This window comes from Pseudochaenichthys georgianus, chromosome 6 (genome assembly GCF_902827115.2).
Source record: "Pseudochaenichthys georgianus chromosome 6, fPseGeo1.2, whole genome shotgun sequence".
In the NCBI taxonomy this organism is placed as follows: Eukaryota; Metazoa; Chordata; class Actinopteri; order Perciformes; family Channichthyidae; genus Pseudochaenichthys; species Pseudochaenichthys georgianus.
Window position 1 is genome coordinate 31010382 of NC_047508.1, and position 21221 is coordinate 31031602.

Here is a 21221-nt window from a genome sequence, read left to right on the forward strand (position 1 = left end):
CGGACAAGTTGAGAAAAATCGAACAACCCCTCTGTACGTCACTGAGCCTCGCATTTTAATTGGCTGGTGGTGGAGTTTTGAACAATTTAAACGGTTTCAGCGGGTTTGCGGGGAGCAGTGTGTAGTTATCTTCCTGTTGAGAGTTGACACACGATACGTAAAAGAATGGGAAGATTTTAAGACTTTTATATTCACATCAATATGCAATTGATTTAGTTTTTAAAACGGACAAACGAGTATCGGTTTTACTCTTTTAAGAGACTTGGACATCTAAGGTAAGGATATGTATATTTGACATCAAGGAAAATACCTTTAGCTATTTGTACGTTAGCTCAACCGCCTTACGTCGTAACGTTAGCATTTTAAACCATTACAGAGCACTTGTATGAACAATAATGTCATCAACTTAAATAAAATATTGGAGTCTGTTGCCACACTATTGGTTTAACTTGATTTGAATATAGGTGTTTTAGCCTCGATGGTCGCAGTTCAGTGTTTCATGCTAGCTAAGCTAACGTGTTACCTGGAAAACGTTACCGTTGTTCACAAATTCAAACGTTTCCGTTTATATGAGGCGTATATTAAAGACTTACTAATGTCAAATAACTGCAAGCGTTATGTTGTTGTCGACCATCCTGATGACTAATAACAGTTTTCTACAACTTGTGCTAATGCGTCCGCGAAAATAGAAGACATTGCGCATGCACCGATTACATACAAAGACAAAATGGATCTAAAAAACAAAGCAAACTAAAATTACGTAGATTGATGCCAACAATTTCCTGAAATGAGTCGTTGATATGTTTCTGATTATTCATTTATGAAATCAAAGTTCTTATGTGACAGTTCGCATAGAACTGGCTGTTCTATGTTAGGTAACGTTTGCTTGAATGTGTGAGTGTTGACCATAGACTGTATGGTGTTGACAAATAAAACTAAAAGCCAACTGTTTAAAGCTGTTAACTTTGAAATTGAGATTTATATTTGTTTGTTTTTTGTATTCGAGGACAGTTGATCAAACAGACAATGTCGTTTTGAATTGTTGCTATAATGGAAGATACAATATTTAAAGCATCATTAGTAACTATTATGTTCGGTCAATTCACATTCAAATAAAAGGCCCTTTTTTAGATTTCCATGTTTTCTGTATATAATGACTGCAGCATTTGTTGGTTAGTAATTGGTGCATTACAAAATATAAATGGATTGTGTTGGCTAGATTAGTCCAGGGTGCCATTGAAGGAGATTATAACGAGTGTCTTCAAATAGGCATGCTAAAAGGAAGACAAAGACTGCCAAAAATCACATTTAAGCAACCAGTATGGTCTCTCATGATGTTTCTTGTATAAGTTTATACTTGCCATCTGAGGTGTGTAGTGTACCAACTTGTGCTTATTTAATGGTGCAGTCTTTCCCTCAGGCTGTCAACATGAACTCCGTACTAACATCAGTACGATCCCTCATGCACACGTTTGATGGCAAAGCAAAGGAATTCACCGATGAAATTGAAAATGTCCACATGGTCTGGCTCGAGGAGATCCAACAAGAAGCCAACCGCATGTTCTCAAGGTGAACTAAATATACATTTACAGAACTTTATTCTTCCCTAGAATTGTCTTTTTAAGGGTTTACAAGTGAAACGATTTCTTTTCATTTCAGGGATTTTAATGCAGAACCAGAATTGATGCCAAAAACACCCTCACAGAAAAAGAGTCGCAGGAAGCGTCCATCTGCAGGGCATCAGGAAGAGAATCCAGCCAGGCGAAGGTTTGTTTCATTCAATACTGTCTGAGCAATGGGTACAAGTTTCACATTTAAAGGTGCCCAGTGTGAGAAAAAGTTTTTAGAGAGTACTCAGTGTTTCCCACGGATCTGAAATATACTTGGGGTGGTGGTGGTAGCGGGGGGGGTTGAGGTGACGTGCAACAACATTAACATTAACATTAACCTTTCTGTTGGTCGCTTGTTAGCAGACCCTTCACGCGATGGCAGAGCGAACAGGTACAGGCAGGGCCCATAATGATAGACCTATAGTTTAAATCCACTACCCACACATGAACATATGGAAATGGGTTACTATTTAAAAAGAATAATGTATTTCTAAATGTATTTAGGAACCTATCCATGTGATTTTTAGTGGCGGTCGACCTCAAATCCTCTAGGGGGGTCCAGGGGCATGCCCCCCGATAAGATTTAAATGAGTTAAATGCATCAATCTGGTGCATTTTGAGGGGAAAATAAAGAGACTAGATCTATGGAAACACCAATATTAAACAGAACTGTATACATTTCAATAATCATAAAATCATGGCCATAACCAATAACATACCTTTTTTCCAATATGAAAAAAACACTGAAACTTGTTTATTAATATATTTTTGGTTCATTTATAGTTGTGAGTGTGTCTGTGCTCCTGAATCAGCCTCTCCTGTCTCCCTCCTCTCCCCCCTGCTCCTCTTTGAGGCAGCAGCAAAGACTAGTTTTCTCTCAACAAGTTTTAAAAGTGTATCTTACCTTTTTTCACCTAGTTAACTTTTTATTTATTTATTCATGCATATTTTACTAATCACATTACATTTAATTTAGCTGACGCTTTTATCCAAAGCGACTTATAATGACTGATTACAGGGACATTCTCCCAGGAGTAACTAAGGGCTAAGTGCCTTACTCAAGGGCACACTAGTGGTGGTGTTCCTGGCGGGATTTGAACTCACAGCCTTCCGATCTTCAGCCCACCTCACTATCCATTAGACCAGGGGTTCCCAACCTTTTTTCCGAAGAGCCCCCCAAATGAAAATTATACATTTCTTTCTTTTTATGCCTTTTAATACTAACTTGAATTTTTATTAAAATTAATTAATCAATTGTTTTTTATATTTTATTGTAATGTAGAGACAAGGCTTTAGTGACAATCATGTATTGTCTTACAGGTTGCACTGCATTAGACCAATCACTACCCTCTCAAATGGAAATATGTGTTTACATAAATGGTGACCACACCGTTTGAGACCCACTGAGAACTTAGACTAAGTTAACTTTCTAAACACTCAGAGTCCTTTACCTCACCTGAGCTGAGGTTATCCCGAGCTTGAATGACACACAGAGACCAATCAAGGGCTTTGATTTATGATCTGTATGACAGTGGCCATGTCGGCAGGCCACATCATGTGGACAGCCAGTCACGTGAGGCAGGCCACTTAACAGGCCAGAAGGAGGCGAGATCAGAGCAAGAGAGCGAGGGATCATTGTCCACAAGTTAATCGATCGCAGATGGCGCCGTGGTCACGGACGGAAAAAAAATACTTGGGCGGCCGTTAATATACCTGGGCGGCCCGCCCAAGTATAATCTGTGTGGGAAACCCTGGTACTTGTCCATGGACAAGTGAGTTTGGCAATTTACTTGTCCGAATACATTTTTCACTTGTCCAGAATGGACAAAAATGTGGGCCACTGGAATCTTCCTCTTCGCCATCGTATTTTACATTTTCCCACAGTTTTTACGACACCGCTAACGTAAGTGAGCGGTCATATTTTACTGCTTCACACATAGGGTTGGGTATCGTTTGGATTTTAACGAATTTGGTTCTGCTTTTCGGTTCCGGTTATTTTCGGTTCTCGATTCCGGTTCTTTGAGAGGGTAAAAATATTCCCATGATAAACTGGGAGAAAAATATATTTATGAAAACATCAAGTCAAATCTGTATTCCTATTTACAAATCACTTCATACTGTTTAATTTCTTACGATTATTGAATACAATTATATAAGCATTGGGATATATATATATTAGGGCTGTCAAGTTAACGCGTTAAATAAAAAAAAAAATAACGCCACTAATTATTTTAACGCGATTAACGCATGTGTATTTTTTGTCCTCGGCCGCCCCGTAGTTTCAGAGCGCATCGAGTTTAAAATACCATCTACGCGCTGATGCTGACAGCCCCGCACCTGCTGCCCACTTGTGGCAGACCACACTTCCGCGCTCACCGACTGGCTATCGGGAGGACCGGGAGGGTATGTGTGGCTCGAGCGAGAGAGAGAGAGACCTTACGTGTATTGTTGTTGTTAGCATCTGGTGCTAGCTAGCTGCGCTAACGGATATAAGGAGCTGTTTAAATGAAAACAGAGGAGCGACATTTCGCAGACAACTGCGCCGAGCACTTGACTTTATGCAGGCAGCCAGACAGTGGGACATTGTACGAAAAGTCAGCACACTCAGCACGGATAGTGCACGCAACATGATTGCAGCTCCCGTTCGAGCATATGCCTTGAGTTGCACATAGCTCCAATGTGCGCGCACACACACACACACACACACACACACACACACACACACACACACACACACACACACACACACACACACACACACACACACACACACACACACACACACACACACACACACACACCATTTGTATTGCATGAGAGAGGTTCCAGGTTGAATTAAGGTGAATATTTGTAATGTTCAGAGGTTGTTGTGTTTAATATTCATGAGAATATTTGTCATTGTTCAAATGATAATAAACATTTGCATAAAGCATATTTGTCCACTCATATGTTGATAAGAGTATTAAAAACATGAAAAATATTCCTCTAAGGTACATTTAGAACAGATAAAAGAGGGCATGATCAATGTGAAAAGTGACAGTAGATATAGATTAGTTGCAATTTGGTGTTATATATATATTTTTTTTTTTCTAAAACAATTTTTACACCTTGAATTTCAGGGGGGTTAGCGGGGCTCCGTTGGCAGGGCGCAGCGCCCCTCCAAGACAATGGTAGGGGAAACACTGATATTTATAGCCTAAGCCCTAGCGCTTTTCTACAACTCAAAGACGCTTGCGCGCTTACCCCCTGATCCCACCGGAAGCGTCTGCGGCGCGCTGCGACCTCCTCCAGGCGCGTTTCAAAACCTTGCGGAAGCGGAGCGTCGTGTGTGCAGCCTCGCAGTTGTTGGATGAACGTTCCACTTCCTGCCTGCGCTGCGCCGCGTCAAAAATAGGATTCATCCTATATTTTAGAAATTCCTTGCGACGAGGAGCTTCTGGGACGCTTCGAGCCGCGACGCAGCGGGTCTGGTGGAATAGCACCCATTGACTAGAGTGGCTGCAATCGCTAAAAACGGCGCAGACGCTCCTGGTGGGATTAGGGGGTTACACATGTCCTGCAATACACATGCTGCAGCTGCTCACTGTTTGTAAAAGTAAATAGTATTTTCTAGGGCTGTCCCAAATACCATATTTCGGGCTCCGGATATTCGGTAGTAATCAGCAGCGAATATTCGGTGCGGAGAGATTTTTTTTTTTTTCATAACACGCTCCGAGACACCTGACAACACGCTGTTAAGCAGAAGCGCAGAAAGAGCATACTATTACGATTTATATTTATTGTCTCAGTACTCGCATACATTAAAACTAAATGTGTCCTCTGCGTTTAACCCAGCCGCAGTGCAGCGCCCGGGGACCAAATCTGGTTCCAAATTCCGTCTAACGTTTTACAACCTGAAGATACAAAACACATATTTCATATTATAACAACACTACTTTTAATAACATAGCCGTAACAGTAGGCCTAACAGTGTAGTACTTGTTACCGATACAGTAAACGGTATTTAAATAAATGAAGAACGAAGAACTGTATGCCAATAATTGCCTTAGCTCCAGATGTTCCCACATTGCTCCTATTATTTTCACTATTCGGATAAAATTGAAAAACTAATACAAAAAACAATTCGGTTGCTTGCTTGCAACCATTTTCCAAGCAAAGTAAGAGCACGATTTTATCATGTGTAACGTTACTGTTTAAACGGCGGATAAAGCAGCTTCATCATGGCAACTTGACAACAGCTAAGCTAGTACTTACAGCATCCAGGTGACTTTTCAGAGTTGTTGTGCCACCGTGGTAGGCCAGTTTCTTGTCGCATATTTGGCCACTGCCTTCTTCTTACCGTTGTCCAATTTTTAAAATGGTTCCACACAGCTGAAGTCTTCGGCATTTTGTGTTCATGTGTGTGAAGCGTGCCGTTTGCTTTCGTGACTGAGTGAACGCGATGTCAGGAGCACAAGCTGAGATTGTATATTTCCGCATTTTAACAGTACAATTCAAAAGTATAAATATACTGTAAAATTCAACTGTAGCGACCGGTACATTAATGGGAAACCCTAAATGTTTGAAACGTCAAGCTACCCCACAGCACCCCCAAAAGAAATCTCTGGCGCCGCCACTGAGCCTGACTTGTGTTGGGGTAGCTTTTTTTTCTCCAAAGGGGGGGGCCGGACAGAAAAAGTTTGAGAACCACTGGTGTAGAGAGAGACGCTGAGCTGCAGCGATCAGCTGATACGGAGCATAGAGAGAGAGAGAGAGCTGCGGTCCGCGGGGCTCGGCCTCGCCTCCTGTCCTCACAACTCTTATTAATCTCGGTACTGGACAATTGTTGTTTGTTCCTACTCGGAACCGAGTTTGAACCCTGCCACTGTGCTACACTTCCCGACCCGCCCCCGTCTACAGTACAGAAAGTGGCGAGATGCATTTCCTGAATCAACAAGCAGAACCTAAACTAACATTTCTAAACGAACAATGGCGGACACGAACAATTTGCGAACGAGTTCTGCCTTTTGTAAACTGAGTTTATCTATAATTTGTCAATAAATGAGGGCGAAAAACGTCACTTGTCCGCCGGACAAGTCAATTGAAAGATCTACTTGTCTGATATTGTAAATAACATGTCCCGGACGGTGGGACGTGTGCTTTTTCGCACACTGGTGCCCTATTTTTAAAAAATTCACATCTAAAAATTTTTCATTTTTCTCATCCCTTTTCAGATTTTCAAAGGGAAAGCGCAGTAACCTTCGTGGCTCCGTTGTCAAATCACTGGACTTGATTACGGAAGAAGAGATCATTCCCCCCGCTTCCACCTCTCAGACCGACACCACCTGGCAGCCTAAACGCACCACCCGCAAAAACAACAATAAACTACAAACACAGTCTGAGGTGGCAGAGGATGTGAGCTTAAAACCTGAGGAGGTTCAGAACAAGAAGCCAGAGCTGGTAGAAGTGGACAAGCCAGAGCTGGTAGAAGTGGACAAGCCAGATTACATTTGTGGCGACGCCCAGTCCCCACCTGCAGTACCATCACCCGAGGTTGCTGTCAGCATCTCTGCCTCAGACCGATTGTCTGCAGAGAGTGTTAAAGATGTGCAGCTCTCTGCTGGTCGTTCAGCTGCCAAGATTGCAATAGCGGGCGCAGCTCGGAGTTCACGGCGGAGCTCTGTGCGCCACTCCCTCAAAGTACGCCACTCTCTGGCCGGTCTGCGGCACAGTATGACCCAGGAGTCTGTTCGTCGCGCCTCACGTCGCTCCATGCTGAAGAAGCAGGTGTCTCGTATGGGCAATTCCATATGTAGCAGCAACATTGATGGTGAGAAATGAGCTTAATTTGGTTTATAATTACATAAAACGCAACAAAAATAGAAACTCTGTGGACGGTGATTAATGTGTATATTATTGTTTGGTGATTTCAGAGCACTCTTCTGTGGACTCAGTAGAGGAAATGGAGGCGTGAGTAATGACTAACATTTTTCTGAATGTATTGGCTTATTAATAATAAGAATCAGTTTCTGACCCCTATGGTTGTATTCACTGCTATAGAATGCCAGAAGCTGTAAGTACAGACTCAGATGAAAATCCTGCTGCTGAAGAATGTATTGGAACTCTGGAGGTATGAATATGTACTTTTCTTTTAAAATGTTAACCTGAAAAGTACTTTTTTTGCTGATCAATAACCAAAAAATGTTGTCAAACAATTGTAGAGCCAGATCATCCAGATCCCACAACCGTCTTTCGGACGCATAACTCGATCAGTGGCCGCAAACTCTGCGGCGGCATTATCACCTTTTAAATCTGAACTCTCGGTGTTCACTCCCAAAAAGAAAACGGGTATGAGAACTCCCCATTTTTCCAATTGATCAGTTCCATTTTAGATCTGGTTGAATGTAAATCTATATTTGTATATTATAGTTTTCTAACTAAATGAAACTCATACGAGTATGTATTTGTGTTTCAGCTGCAGAGACACATCTGATGGCAGTTCGCATGTGAGTGTTGTGTGTGTGTAGCACAAAATGACTGCACTGTTAGCTGATTACAATAACATTAAAGATAATATCAACTTGTTGGGACTGTTAAATACATTTTGTGTCGTGTCTTTATATGAAAAATGTATTTGTGTCTCCAGGTCACGTCTTAGTCAAAAACGCAAAGCACCAGATGCTTCAGAGGAAAGTTCCACAAAGAAGTACTCTCCTCCAAAGAAAAGCGCAAGTGTAAGAACATTTATGTTTTGCAGAGTGTTATGGTTAAGAAATGAGGGCATATGTATCAAATGGTAATATTTTAAAACAACATTTCTTTTGTTATTAATTCATAGGCAATGAGACCCAACATGAAGTCTTTCCTCCACACTGTGCAGAAGAATCAGCTGCTCATGATGACTCCAAATTCCCTCGGCCGCTCTGCTGTTTTTAAATCCTTCATCAAACAAAACACTCCTCTGAAAATAGATCCAAAGGTAAGTTGAAAGCACTTGACTATATTCAAAGAAACATTATGATGCAGTGGAGTCCTCACACTTTGGAGCACAACTGTAAAACTAGTGGCAAAACACAGTAGAGTTCAGTGAGGACCAGATGGTTCTCTGCTTATTTCACTGATGACGCGATTAAACTGTGCCGCGTCAAACGTGAGAGTTCAATAACTCGAGCGTCAAATTCACGTGATGCGTTCTCGCGGAAGCCAATCAGCGGTGAGGATCTCAGCCTGCTGTCACTGACGGTCAACCAGAAAACATTAGCCGTTAGCAGTTAGCACACAGAGATCACAGCTCCTCATATCTGTTCAGAAACTGGACAAAAGTTAAACAAGTACAAACCACAGACTGTCTGTGTCATGGCGAATACAGTCGCTGGTTTATTTATGTCTGTAGGCTGTTGTTATGAGTGTGGAATGAGCATATACAACGTTAGCTTAGCCTGTTCGACCCAATCTCCATTCAGAAAACAAGCATTTTAAAAGGGTTTTTCGCCTGCCGTCTTGTCTGCAGACTTGTCAAGCATTAATTCGTGGTTTTTACTAAACGGTATCAGTATGTTGTTACTTCGGCATCATTTAGAAACGTGTATTACAATTTAATCACGGTAAAATATGTTCATTTAGTTGTATTTGTAGCTCCCGAGCCAGCGCGTCTTGTTTGAATGATGCGAGTAAACACAGCTGGCAGCCGCGGTGAAACTCGAGCGTTTTAGAGCGAAGCGAATATTCGCATCGCGTCCGGTGTGAACATACCATTAGACTAGAGCGGAGCGATTAGAGCAAAGCAAATATTCGCATCGCGTCCGGTGTGAACCAAGCAGCAAACTCTGGGGAAGAGCCGGGACGCCAATACGGAAGTGCCACACAATGCAGTTCATCTAGTGGCCAGTAGGAGCAGGCTGCAGAAGGGAGCAATTTCCATAGACCCCATGTTAAAATATCCAACTTTACAGCAGAAATAAACATGTTTACATCGTGGTTCAAAAAACCATATTCTCTGTATAGTTAGATTCCCCCTTCATGACTACTGTGTGGGGGGTGAATTTTTTCTCAACTCACCTGTTTAATTAATACTAAGCCTTAAAGCTTTTGCATTAAAGAGCCTGTGACACGGTTTTCCCCCATCATCCAAACCCATCAATTTGAGTACATATTGTCCCCTTGAAAACCGTTACTGAACTGATTTTGGATATTTGTACTTTGATAACCATTAATCTGCCTCAATGTTGACAATTTTCTGGATCTTCTCGGGGATTCTTCAAGTCCCGCCAAATGATGGGTGACGTCATTGCGGGCACAGCGCTCCAGCTGCACCGTCCAGGATCCCAGCATCTGCATGTAAACCTTTATATATACACAGCAGCAAGCTCAGACAGCGATGACAGGTTAATGTTGAACGTGTCTGAGAGCTCATATGAGGCTGAAGGGTCGGTTTATGTTGTATCTGTTAGAAGTTTAGGAATGAGGTGCGTCAATATGGGCGATCATATGGTCATGTAGCCAGTGGTGGAATGGGACTACAAATCATCCCGGGACTCTCGACCGGCCCACTTCGGTACCGCTAGTAAATTGTCAACGGGGGGAGTGGGGGATGTCAGGGGCGGCAGGTGCTGTATATAGTAAATGTAAATATGTAAATATTTGTGTCACTGCATCCTGGTAAAATACAAATATAATGTCTGTGTCCTTGACATTAGCGCTGCTCGCCACCTGTGCCCTGTACTACGAAGCCAGTTCAACAGACCCTGGATATGTTTGAGTAACAAACAAACTAACAACAACAAACTAACAAACGAGATCTCGCTAAGCGGTCCGACGACGCTGGTTATCAACTCGGTAAATCAAGCCAGGGTTTCTCTCTCCAGCTGAGAGCGCGTTCACGTCTAAGACACGAGTGGATCTGACTTTAATTACATTTGTCTCGAGTGTTTCGTCAACATAATGTGTTAAATAATACTTCTGCATACAGTCTGTGACACTGTGAGTGTTGCACGGTCAGATGAGGCTGGAGAAGCTGACTCAGATAAGGAAATATATGATATTATATGATCGATGATCGACTGTTTGATGATGTAATATGAATGATAAGTGCGACACGTCGGCGTCTTCTCTGCATACGGCAGTTTAAACTGTATTTCCTTTATCCTGTAATATGACTTGAGAGATTTAAACTCCGCACACTGAGTTGATCTCTTTTCTATAGACGCCGGAGGCGGGCAGCGTCAGGTAAAAGAAGTTATTTAGCCTGCTCAAACCTGAGCCTCACGCGCCGCCTATGGGGGATGTGCTGGTGACTTATCCGACCGGCCCACTTCGGTACCGGCCCATCGGGATTCGTCCCGATGGCCAGTCCGCCACTGCACCCAGCCCACGTAAACTGTCAACGGGGGGAGCCTCGCTGCGGGGAAACGGTGGACCTAGTGTCCCGATCGGAGTGGGAATAATAATAATAATCCGTGCATTTTATCCATTAATTTCCCCAACATTGTGGTACAAAAAACACACGTTTAATCCATGTTGTTGGTGTACTACAACTACAAAAAGCATCGGTTTGTTTTCTCATCAGGAAATGCAGACCGGCTCAAACAAACGATCATTTAATGTATCATATGTTCGCCGAATTGACATGAAAGCACTAATAAATGTTTCATCCACTTGAGTTTACAACCACAAAAATAATCGATTTGTTTTTATATCACATCCGACGGGAGGAAATTCAGCAGCTCTCACTCCCGATTTGTAATCCTAATGTAATCATCATCTTCACCACGATCATTTATGTTTATGTCGCCGAATTGACATGAAAGCACTGACAAATATGAATATACTGGAGTCAACTTCATTAAAACGTTATTAACGTGCCTAATCTCAGTAATTCACCATTTCTACGCACGACAACACACTTTGTCCGTGTTTGGCTCTCGAAGCGTTCCCGCATTGACGTCACTTCCGGCTTCCCCCAAAACTTCAAAATGAGTGAAGGAATTTCCCCGCGATGTTCGAAATTATTGATATTTAACGGAGCGGTATCGCTTTTTCTTTTTTAAACTGACGGTTCGAGATTACTAGTAGACCAATATTTCATTGCACAACAGTTGTTGGGATGGTGTCACAGGCTCTTTAAGGCGTGGTCACTTTGATGGACATGTACATGCCTCACTGTCAGCTAACAGCAACTTGTCCACTCTGTTAGGCTACAACCATAGAGGCTACAACGTTAGTTAGTTATAGTTACTGTACTTAACCCTTTAGCCGTGTTCGTGGTGATTGTGCCTTCTAGGGAATATTGTTACAAATACCAGACAATTAAAATGTCGTGCTGTGCGCTTGAATGTACAGAACTTCCAAGAAGTCTAAAATTATAATATTATACATGTTAACCCCGTTCGCAGGTGTTTGTGTGCTTGGTAGCTTCGCTTGCTACTTATTAGCCAGCTAAGGACGCAATCCTTTATACATACATATACATTTTAGTTTATGATTCAGCCTTGGGTAGGACTTTTATAGTCTATGGCTATGACGCCCATAATGCTAAACGGGAGCAAATGTTAATAGGGGACCCGATTATCCCAGTGGTGGCCGTCGGAGCTAACGGAGCCGCAGGGGGCTAGCTCCAGCCGGCGTCCCGGAGCTAGCCCCCTGCGGCTCTGTTAGGTCTGGGCGGTGGAGTCCGTCTTTTCTCAACGTGTGAATGACAAGCATTAAGAATAACAAAATATAGCTAATTCTCTTGCAGATTGTCTCATTTGATTATGAATGTAACGTTTATATAGGAGAACTACACTGTTGGCAGTAACTTGGTATGAATGTATTTCATGTTAGCTTAGCTTCTTAGCCTGAGCTAGCTCTGTTTACTTCCAGTTCGGAGGCAGCAGGTCCCGCCTCGGCTCCGCCTCTTTGCCCTTATTTGGAGCAGGTGGGATTAGACTCTGACGTCACAGTCGAGCCGTTAGTGGCCGACTCCGCCTACTAAGGGCTTCACGGCAACTCTGCAGAATCCTATGGGTGACGTCACGGACACTACGTCCATTTATATATACAGTCTATGGTGTGAACGCAGCATTACAGGGCGGGGCTAAGAAGCAAGTGAGGGAAATGAGGAGGCCAACAAAGCAATTGGCATGAACCTACTAACTCCACTGCCTTACAGCAGTATTGCAGTGAATTGAACATTTGAAATTAAATCGTACTGTAACTACAACAAAAAAAAAGTTACACATTTCAATTGACAGTTTTATTAGAAATGAGTGCTTCTCAATATATTGTGACTTGTGTTTTTCTTGAGCTATTACATTTAGTGTTTATCTTATTTGGATGTTTTTTTTTTCTTCCCCAGTTGAGTTCTCGTATAGTGGTAAGTGTAATGTGGAGGCACTGTATGTTGTCTGTGAGCACTTTAGGGTGGAAGCTGCAGTAATCACAGATTCAAAAAGTGGAATTTTGTGAAGTACTAGACTTGTTGCATACATGCATGAAAACGGTCAATAATCACAATAATGGAGTCCGGCATATTTGCAGGCTACATTTGTGAAAGAGGCTACTGTATTGCAACAAAACCCTTAAACTACACGTGTTAGTTGATGGTGTCTCTGATTTCATGAGCCACTAATGCTCATCCTTTGTACTCTAACAATCATTCTAACCACCTAAAACATCTTCGATAACATCACTGTTGGTTGACTTGGAAACATAGGTTTATCAAAAGTAGAAATTGAAGTAAAACTCCATCTGAACCAGAAACTGTCAATATTTGGGGGGTACATAAAACTGGTCTCTGTTCAGTGGATTACGATTTACTGTTTAAGGAGATCCCACTGGAGACAACCCCTTTTTGGTGTCTGGTTTGTATTTTATAGGTAATATATTATAGTTTCTTGTCCAAGTGGGTTTTATGTTGTCAGAAACTGTTGTTAGCTTAAATACGGCAGACATGACGATACTTGAGTTTTTCTCTAGCTTGAGTCACAGGTTCTATTTTGATTTTTTTTTTAGGGATTTAAAGTTAGCTGTTTTTTCCTTCTTTAAAAGATACTCATCAATGTCCATTTTTTTTTTGTGTACACATAGTCTATTGAAATATTCCAGCAGTCTAATGATGAAAGGAAAGGAAGATCCCTCTGAGATTCAGCAGTGTGAGCACATACTTTATTTAGCTCAAAGGTGGAGTAGGTAATTCACTTCAGATACACTTTTTGTTATACTCCATGGAATGCTCTTAACATCCCGATAGCAATGAATACATTAAATGCTTTGACAATAAATACATTTAAAAAAAACGTCATCTGTGGAAGCCGTAGTACTGTAAAAAGCACGACCAATCATTTTAGCCTGCCCGGCTAAAGTAACTGGATGGCCTACCTGCCTGTCAGCCTTCCATCTGTGCACAAACTTATCTCGTGCCCTCATTGGTCATGTGCGCGTTCGTGTGTTGGAGGAGGGGCCCTGTGAGGAAGTCTGAAGGAAGGGGCAGAGTTTTTTTCCGGCTGCGTACTTTCAAATTCTAACGCACTCGAGCTGGTTTCTCCATTCTTACCTACCCTACCTTTTTAACGAACCATTATAATAACACCACTCTGCTTCGTTTGTTTCCTCACGCCACCTGCTACTTTGGGTTCTTCTGATATTTTACCGTCTTTATCAATCGAATTTCGAATTGGTGCGTTTCCTAAATCTTTGTTTTCTGTGTTCACAGACAAAAGAGCGTTACAAACTGGAAGCACTTCAGAAGAAGCAGGAGCAAGAGGAGGAAAGGATGAAGAAGATGGAGGAAGAGAAGAAAAAGAAACATGACGAACTTAAAAGGTTAAAACTCTACCTCTTATCACCCCCTGAACAATTTAGTAATTTCTTCACTTCGTTTGATTTAACATTGACATGTTGTGTTCTAGGAAGAGGGACGAGAGACTGAAGAGAGTGCTGGAGGCTAAAGTCAAAGAAGAGCAGAGGGAAGTAGAAAAGAAGAAGAAAACCGAGCAAAAAATGATTCAGATTGATGAGAGAAATGATAAGGTATGAAACACATCTTCTGACTCTGAATATGTATTTCCCCCTCAAAGCATATCAAACCGATTTGTTTAATCTTTTGGTATTGTGCAGCGCCAGGTCGAGGAGAACAAGAAGAAGAAGTTGGCTGTTAAACGTCAAGAGGACCTGGATCAGAGGAAGAAGCAGGAAGAGGAGGCTAAAACGAAGATTCAGCAAGCCGTAAGACGGCTCTATTTTGTGTTATGATGTATAGCCTGTTCTGTTGCTCAGCTTAGTTTGGTCCGTATAGCACTCAATCCAAGAGCCTCTTAGAGTTTTAGTCTATTCAACTTTAAAAATGAATGCTGTCAAGAAGTTAAATACTCACTAGGGCTGTCAAGTTAACGCATTAACGCCACTAATTATTTTAACGCGATTAAAGCATGTGTATTTTTTTTCCTCGGCTTCCCCGTAGTTTCAGAGCGCATCGAGTTTAAAATACCATCTACAAGCTGATGCTGACAGGCCCGCTCATGCCGCCCGCTTTTGGCAGACCACACTTCCACGCTCACCGGCAGGCCCTGACTGGCCATCGGGAGGACCGGGAGGGTGTGTGGCTCGAGCAAGAGAGAGACCTTACGTGCATTGTTGTTGTTAGCATCTGGTGCTAGCTAGCTGCGCTAACGCATAAAAGGAGCTGTTTAAATGAAAACAGAGGAGCGACATTTCGCCACAACTGCGCCGAGCCCTTTACTTTATGCAGGCAGCCAGACAGTGGGACATTGTACGAAAAGTCAGCACGGATAGTGCGCAACATGATTGCAGCGTCCAGGCAGCTCCCATTCGAGCATATGCCTTGAGTTGCACATAGCTCCAACGATCCATCACACACACACACACACACACACACACACACACACACACACACACACACACACACACACCATTTGTATTGTATTATTGTATGAGAGGTTCCAGGTTGAATTGAGGCGAATATTTGTAATGTTCAGAGGTTGTTGTGTTTAATATTCATGAGAATATTTGTCATTGTTCAAATGATAATAAACATTAGCATAAAGCATATTTGTCCACTCATATGTTGATAAGAGTATTAAAAACTTGAAAAATATTCCTCTACGGTACATTTAGAACAGATAAAAAATGTGCGATTAACTATGGACAATCATTCGATTAACTATGGACAATCATTCGATTAAATATTTTAATCGACTGACAGCCCTAATACTCACACAATGTTCCTTTGTTGAATCCAAAGTATGTCTCTCGTCATGTTTTTCTTTTTCGCAATCAATCAAGCTTATCTTATGTTGTGTGCTTTTTTTTTTTTCAGGAGGAAGAGAAGAAGCAGCAGGAATTACTGGCCAAGAAAAAGGCCGAGGAAGAGGAACAGCGAACTCGCAAACTGGCTGAAGCTCGCCGAGCGCTGGAGCTGAAGAGAGAGCAAGAGCGAGAGAGGCTAGCTGCTGCTGAAAGGTTATCTATTGTCTAATATTATATACATTACAATTGGTGTAATTGTTGAATATTTGCTTTCAATTATTTGCCCTAGACTTTTGCTTTCAGGTGTACTTAATTATGAAGTTATTACAGGAATTGTTAATAATCCAATGCAGAGCCAATAATGTAATATAATACATTATTTAATATATATTTATATAGAGAAGCCAAGAGTGTGCAAAGCTGTCATCAAGGCAAAAGGGGGCTAATTTGAAGAATCTAAAATATAAATTAATATTCTGGATTTTTTTTTTGTACACTTTTTTGTTTACTAGATAATTCCATGTGTTCTTTTATAGTTTTGATGTCTTTTGATTAGTATTAATCTACAATGTAGAAAATTATTAAAATAAATAAAACCTTCGAATGAGAAGGTGTGTCCAAACTTTTGACTGGTACTGTATATTTATAAAGATACAACCGGCCCTTTGAGTTTAACCATAATGCTGATGTGGCCGGCGATGAAATTGAGACAGCCTGATCTATACGTAACCTGATCCCTTCTGATTAAGGTGTGTTGAACTGAAACTTGCTCTAGTGAAGACAGGGAAAGAGATTTGTTAGATTTGACTCACAAGTTTGTCTTGACTTGTATTGTTTTTCAGGGAGCGGGAGGAAAAAGAAAAAGCTCTCGTTCTGCAACGGGAACTGGAGAGAGCTGCGAGAGAGAAGGAGAAAAGAATGGCGCTTGAGGAAAACAGAAGACTGGTAAGAAATTATATTTTGGAACCAAGATGTCTAAAACATGTTTCTGAACAGTGATTTAGTAGTCAATAGGAAATGGGTTTTTATAATGCAAAGACGTAAAGCAACAATAAAATCATTGATTCTGCCTGGAAAAAGGGCAACAGTAATATACTAAGCTCAGTAGTAAATAATTTAGAATATAGAACTGTATGTGGGCCTGTCACGATAATTAATTTTGTTGGACGATACATTTTCCCGGAAATTATTGCGATAAACGATCATATTGTCGGCAAAGTTTTATAGACCATTTTAGATGGTGATATATAATAATAATAATTCAAGTACATCCTTTCAAACAGAAGTTTGTATTGAACATTCAACATGGCAAATGAAATGTGAAATAATATATAAATGATATAATAAATACATTTAATTATAACAAATTGATATATATAAATAAATATTATCACACATTGTCTCACAAGTAAATAACCCTCCTTAAAACAACAGTCAAGTGTACAGTCCACTGTCCATACAAAGACCCAGATGCCTCAACAGGCCATATCCAAATCTGTATTTCGAGCAAGGGACAACAACATGTTTGCATTGTCGGGCAAATGGATCTTTAATTGCAAACTGTAGGGAAGGTCGGGGCTCTCCAGCTGCCGTGTTTGTTCCCAGCTGGGAAAACGGAATGGGTAGGTTGTGTTTCAGGTCCAGTTTAAGGTTGGTCGTATTGCTAGCTTTTGTTGCTACCTTTTTTTAAACAAATGCGACACACCGCCCGGCTCATTCAAGTCCGTAGGTTCGCCTCGTTGATTTGGCTTGAATCCAAAATATTCCCACACCGGAGATGGAGTTAGGTTTTGCAACCAATTCCATTTAATTCCAAATTCCCCTCGAGTAAGTCACACGTTGTCTCCTGCTTGTCTCTATATTATTAATGTGGCTGCTGCACGCGGAGTTTCCTGACCTGCCTGTGTCGTGGGCTGTGTGTGAGCCCGCCCCTCACAACGCGCCGGGCTAAAATGCTGGTCACATCCTTATGTAAACAAACAAGCATGTCAACGGCAATTTATCAAGCTCAGAAAAGTGATCAAGTCCATTTTTATTTATCGTACGATAAGTACATTTATTGATTATCGCAACAGGCCTAACTGAATGGTTGCATTACCTCTAGGTATTCGAAACGTAGAATATACAGCCTGTATCAGAATGTTGTTGTTTTTTTGACAATGTAACACCACTACAAGCTTTAAGTGAGATTGTGCGTGCAGTAGGGCTGCGCAATTTGGGGAAATAATCTAATTGCGATTTTTCTGACAGATATTGCGATTATTTGTTTTTAAGCGACCCAACGGAAGTTTATTGTAAAATGCGGCCATATCTCCGGCTAGGAAGGTCGTATCAACGTGCTCCCGTCTCTAGCAGCCCGAGCTACGAGTGAAAGAACTAAAATGACATGAAACTTCCGTTGGGTTGCTTTAAAGTCAAGCTTCAGTTTAAGATTCACCCTGTAATGGATGTAAAACATGTGATGGAGCATTACTAACCTGACTCAGATGGTTTGTTTCACCAAACCATCTAGGAGTGCTCCATTGGAAGCCATTTGGAAAAGTATTTCAAAAATCCTTGGCAGGTGATTGGATCAATCTGTCTATCACCTACTATCATGGGCCACTTCTGATTGGTTAACAATTACTGGTACATGTGGAGCACAGCACTTCTGATTGGTGTGGATGACTGACACACAAGAAGAACACAAAAACAAACAAATCGCAGGCTTTGCGATTTGATAATTGCATCATTTCAAATCGATTAATCGTTCAGCCCTAGCGTGCAGAAGTCTGTACAATGGCGTCTTCTTTTTTGGTGATTTTAACTTTCTCTGTCACGACTGCTGGTACAGAACCCAGGAAGCATTTTGTGCAAGTTATGATTTTAGGGAAAACTTTCTGCAAAAGTTAATGATACATTTTCCCATTAGTACATCTTATGTAACTTAGTGAATCCTGCAAAACGCTTATTAATGTATCGTAGGCTCTCATCAGGACCTTCATGTTATGCTGACGTCCATGGAATAACTCTGTTGAAAAGTAGTCCACGCTTACTTTCAAAAGTGAATTCTATACTCTGGGTTTGTTATTCTGCTGGTTGTTAATGTGCTTTTTGTTCCACTAGGAGGAGGAGCAGCTGAGATTAGCTGCTGTAGAGGTGGCTGCGAAAGAGAGAGAGGCTGCTGCTAAAAAGGCTGCTGAAGCACAGGTAAACCTGCAAGAGGAAATTAAGCTGTAGTGCAGATAAGAAGCAACACTTACATAAATATCCTCAGTTAACTATTTCAACATTTCTTTATTAGTATCTAATGGTAGATTTGTTGTGCAGACAGGCGATTCAGCATTTAAGAGTCTACATCACCGTAATTTTTACATTTTATCACATCAAAACAAACGCATTAAGACAAGCATCATATTTACATTTCAAGGACTAATGAGGAGCTAAATGTACTTTTTCTCTGTCTCCTCTGTATAGAAGGCTACTGTTGGCTTGAATGTGACTGTGGACTTTGAGGTAAGAATGTTGACATCAAATCAGAAAATCTGTTTTTAAAATCACCCGATAAACATGGAAAGCCTAAAAGCTGTAAGCTGTAAGCTGTGTAAAATATACATTTACCACTTTCTTCTTGCTCCCTGCAGCGCTCTGTATTGAGCACTCCTGTAGGAAAAGGGGCTGTCTTAAATGTGACCGTGGATTTTGAGGTACATATAAATAATAATAATTTTGTTTCTACATAATCGAAATCATTTCTAATCAGAGCAAAGTCTTATAAAGTGTTTTTTGTTTTTTTTAACCCTCTGCAGAAATCCCCACAATCATACTCCCTCACTCCAAAGGGGCGAAACAAACCTACTACGTCCAAAACTGCAGAGGATTATGGGATGGACCAAAACAGTGACGACTCAACTGATGATGAGTCTGCGCCCAGGAAACCTATCCCATCATGGGCAGCAGGTAGGCATGATGTAAAATAATTATGAGCCAATAGTCAATTGTAATTTTTTGACCTATTCCTAAATTTGGTTATCATTATTAACATAACTGAAGAGCTATTTATGTATTCCCAATGTCACAGTGTGATGTGGGTCTCAAGTTCTGTCTTAAATGTTGCATTTAAATGTTTCCCCTCCCAGGTCAAATGCTGCAGCAGATCATTGTGAAACAGTACTTCAACCCTCCTAATTTTGAAAGCTTTTTGGGAATAATTGAACCACCAAAACTGGAAGACATCTTTAACAAGAAAAAGCCTCGCTATTTTAAACGCACCAGCTCTGCTGTGTGGCACTCTCCTCCACATGGAAGGAAGTAATGTCTGTACACTGACACCCTTCAACTTGGACTTGAACATTGCTGTGTATTATAAGTGTGATGTGAACGTTGAAAGTTTCGGCCAAGTACACGCTTTGATTTTTATAATCTGTACTGACTGTAAATGATGGTAGATTGTTATGTTTGGGATTTATTAAAAATGTAATCCAGGTTTCATCTTTTGATTGCATTTGATAATAATGTTTCTGTATTGTTGCTCAGTGCTAAAATACCTGTGTTCAGGTAACTGTACTATATTTACCAGCTACCAATAATAAATGTGTTTTTATTATGCGTCTTTAACCCTTCTCTTGCGTTCGGTCATAGCCCCCTTCCATGCTATTATCGGTCAAAATTGACTGGTGTGTTTTGGACAGTGATATCTCTGGAACCCCTTATCCAATTGTGATGGTTGACATCTCATTTGAACAGTCAAAGCAAGTAGAATCAAGGGATGACAGACAAAATGACACCAGGGGTGAATTTCATATTATTTTTACAGTAAGTTCGAAGATAGTGCTTATTTTACATTACTGTATATTATAAAAATGCTTGCCATGTAGGCTGTGTTTACTGGAGATGGAAATGCTTTAGTTAGTGTTGTAGCTGAGATGCTTCCCGTGCGAATGATGTATGGTGTGTATTGATGTGATACAAGCAAGCCAGTGTTTCATGTCATGGTCCGGACCCACCGGTGGGCCCATCAAGTTCAGCATTCACTGTGATGAATATAAAATAAGACACTGATACTGGTTTCTTCAACGAACTTTTATTGAAAGAGAAATATAACAGAACGTGTGTGGGTGTGTGTGTGTGTGTGTGTGTGTGTGTGTGTGTGTGTGTGTTCACGCACATGGTTGGCTATGCAAAATGGTGGAATGTCACCTCAGGGGCCTCTCCCTGGTCTGTTGTAGGCTCTAGTCTGGATCGCTGTTGTCCTCCATTTCTGAGACATCTTCCTCTATCTCCTCTTCATCTGGTTCAATCTCTCCTTCATCTGGTTCAAAAAATGGCCTAATCGGTCGCCTGCTCATTGTGTCAATGAGTCAAATGTGAGCAAGACACAAATATAACTACTTGAGAGCCAGTAAGGGA

General features: G+C 41.2%; 1 protein-coding gene across 3 annotated transcripts; it reads left to right on the forward strand.

The window, feature by feature from the left end:
* Positions 1-73: 73 nt before the first annotated feature.
* incenp (inner centromere protein) lies at positions 74-20420 on the forward strand. Of its 3 annotated transcripts, none has more exons than XM_034085853.2 (21): positions 74-275; positions 1409-1569; positions 1660-1767; positions 6824-7419; positions 7523-7559; positions 7650-7719; positions 7811-7937; positions 8065-8095; positions 8236-8323; positions 8428-8568; positions 12925-12942; positions 14281-14390; positions 14477-14597; positions 14685-14792; positions 15904-16046; positions 16676-16778; positions 18939-19022; positions 19290-19328; positions 19457-19519; positions 19622-19772; positions 19952-20420. In XM_034085853.2, exons 2-21 carry the CDS (start codon positions 1430-1432, stop codon positions 20125-20127), a joined length of 2454 nt encoding a protein of 817 aa, XP_033941744.1. In that variant the 5' UTR covers positions 74-275; positions 1409-1429; the 3' UTR covers positions 20128-20420. The 3 variants fall into 3 exon arrangements, with proteins under 3 accessions (XP_033941744.1, XP_033941742.1, XP_033941745.1); XM_034085851.2 differs by having other exon boundaries at positions 1421-1569; XM_034085854.2 differs by lacking the exon at positions 12925-12942 and having other exon boundaries at positions 75-275; positions 1421-1569.
* Positions 20421-21221: the final 801 nt, after the last annotated feature.

Coding starts and splice junctions, on each gene's coding strand:
- incenp (XM_034085853.2), top strand. CDS start 1,430: ATGAACTCCGTACTAACATCAGTACGATCCCTCATGCACACGTTTGAT. Junction 7,720..7,810: donor AATGTATTGGAACTCTGGAG/GTATGAATATGT, acceptor AAACAATTGTAG/AGCCAGATCATCCAGATCCC. Junction 16,047..16,675: donor AGGCTAGCTGCTGCTGAAAG/GTTATCTATTGT, acceptor ATTGTTTTTCAG/GGAGCGGGAGGAAAAAGAAA.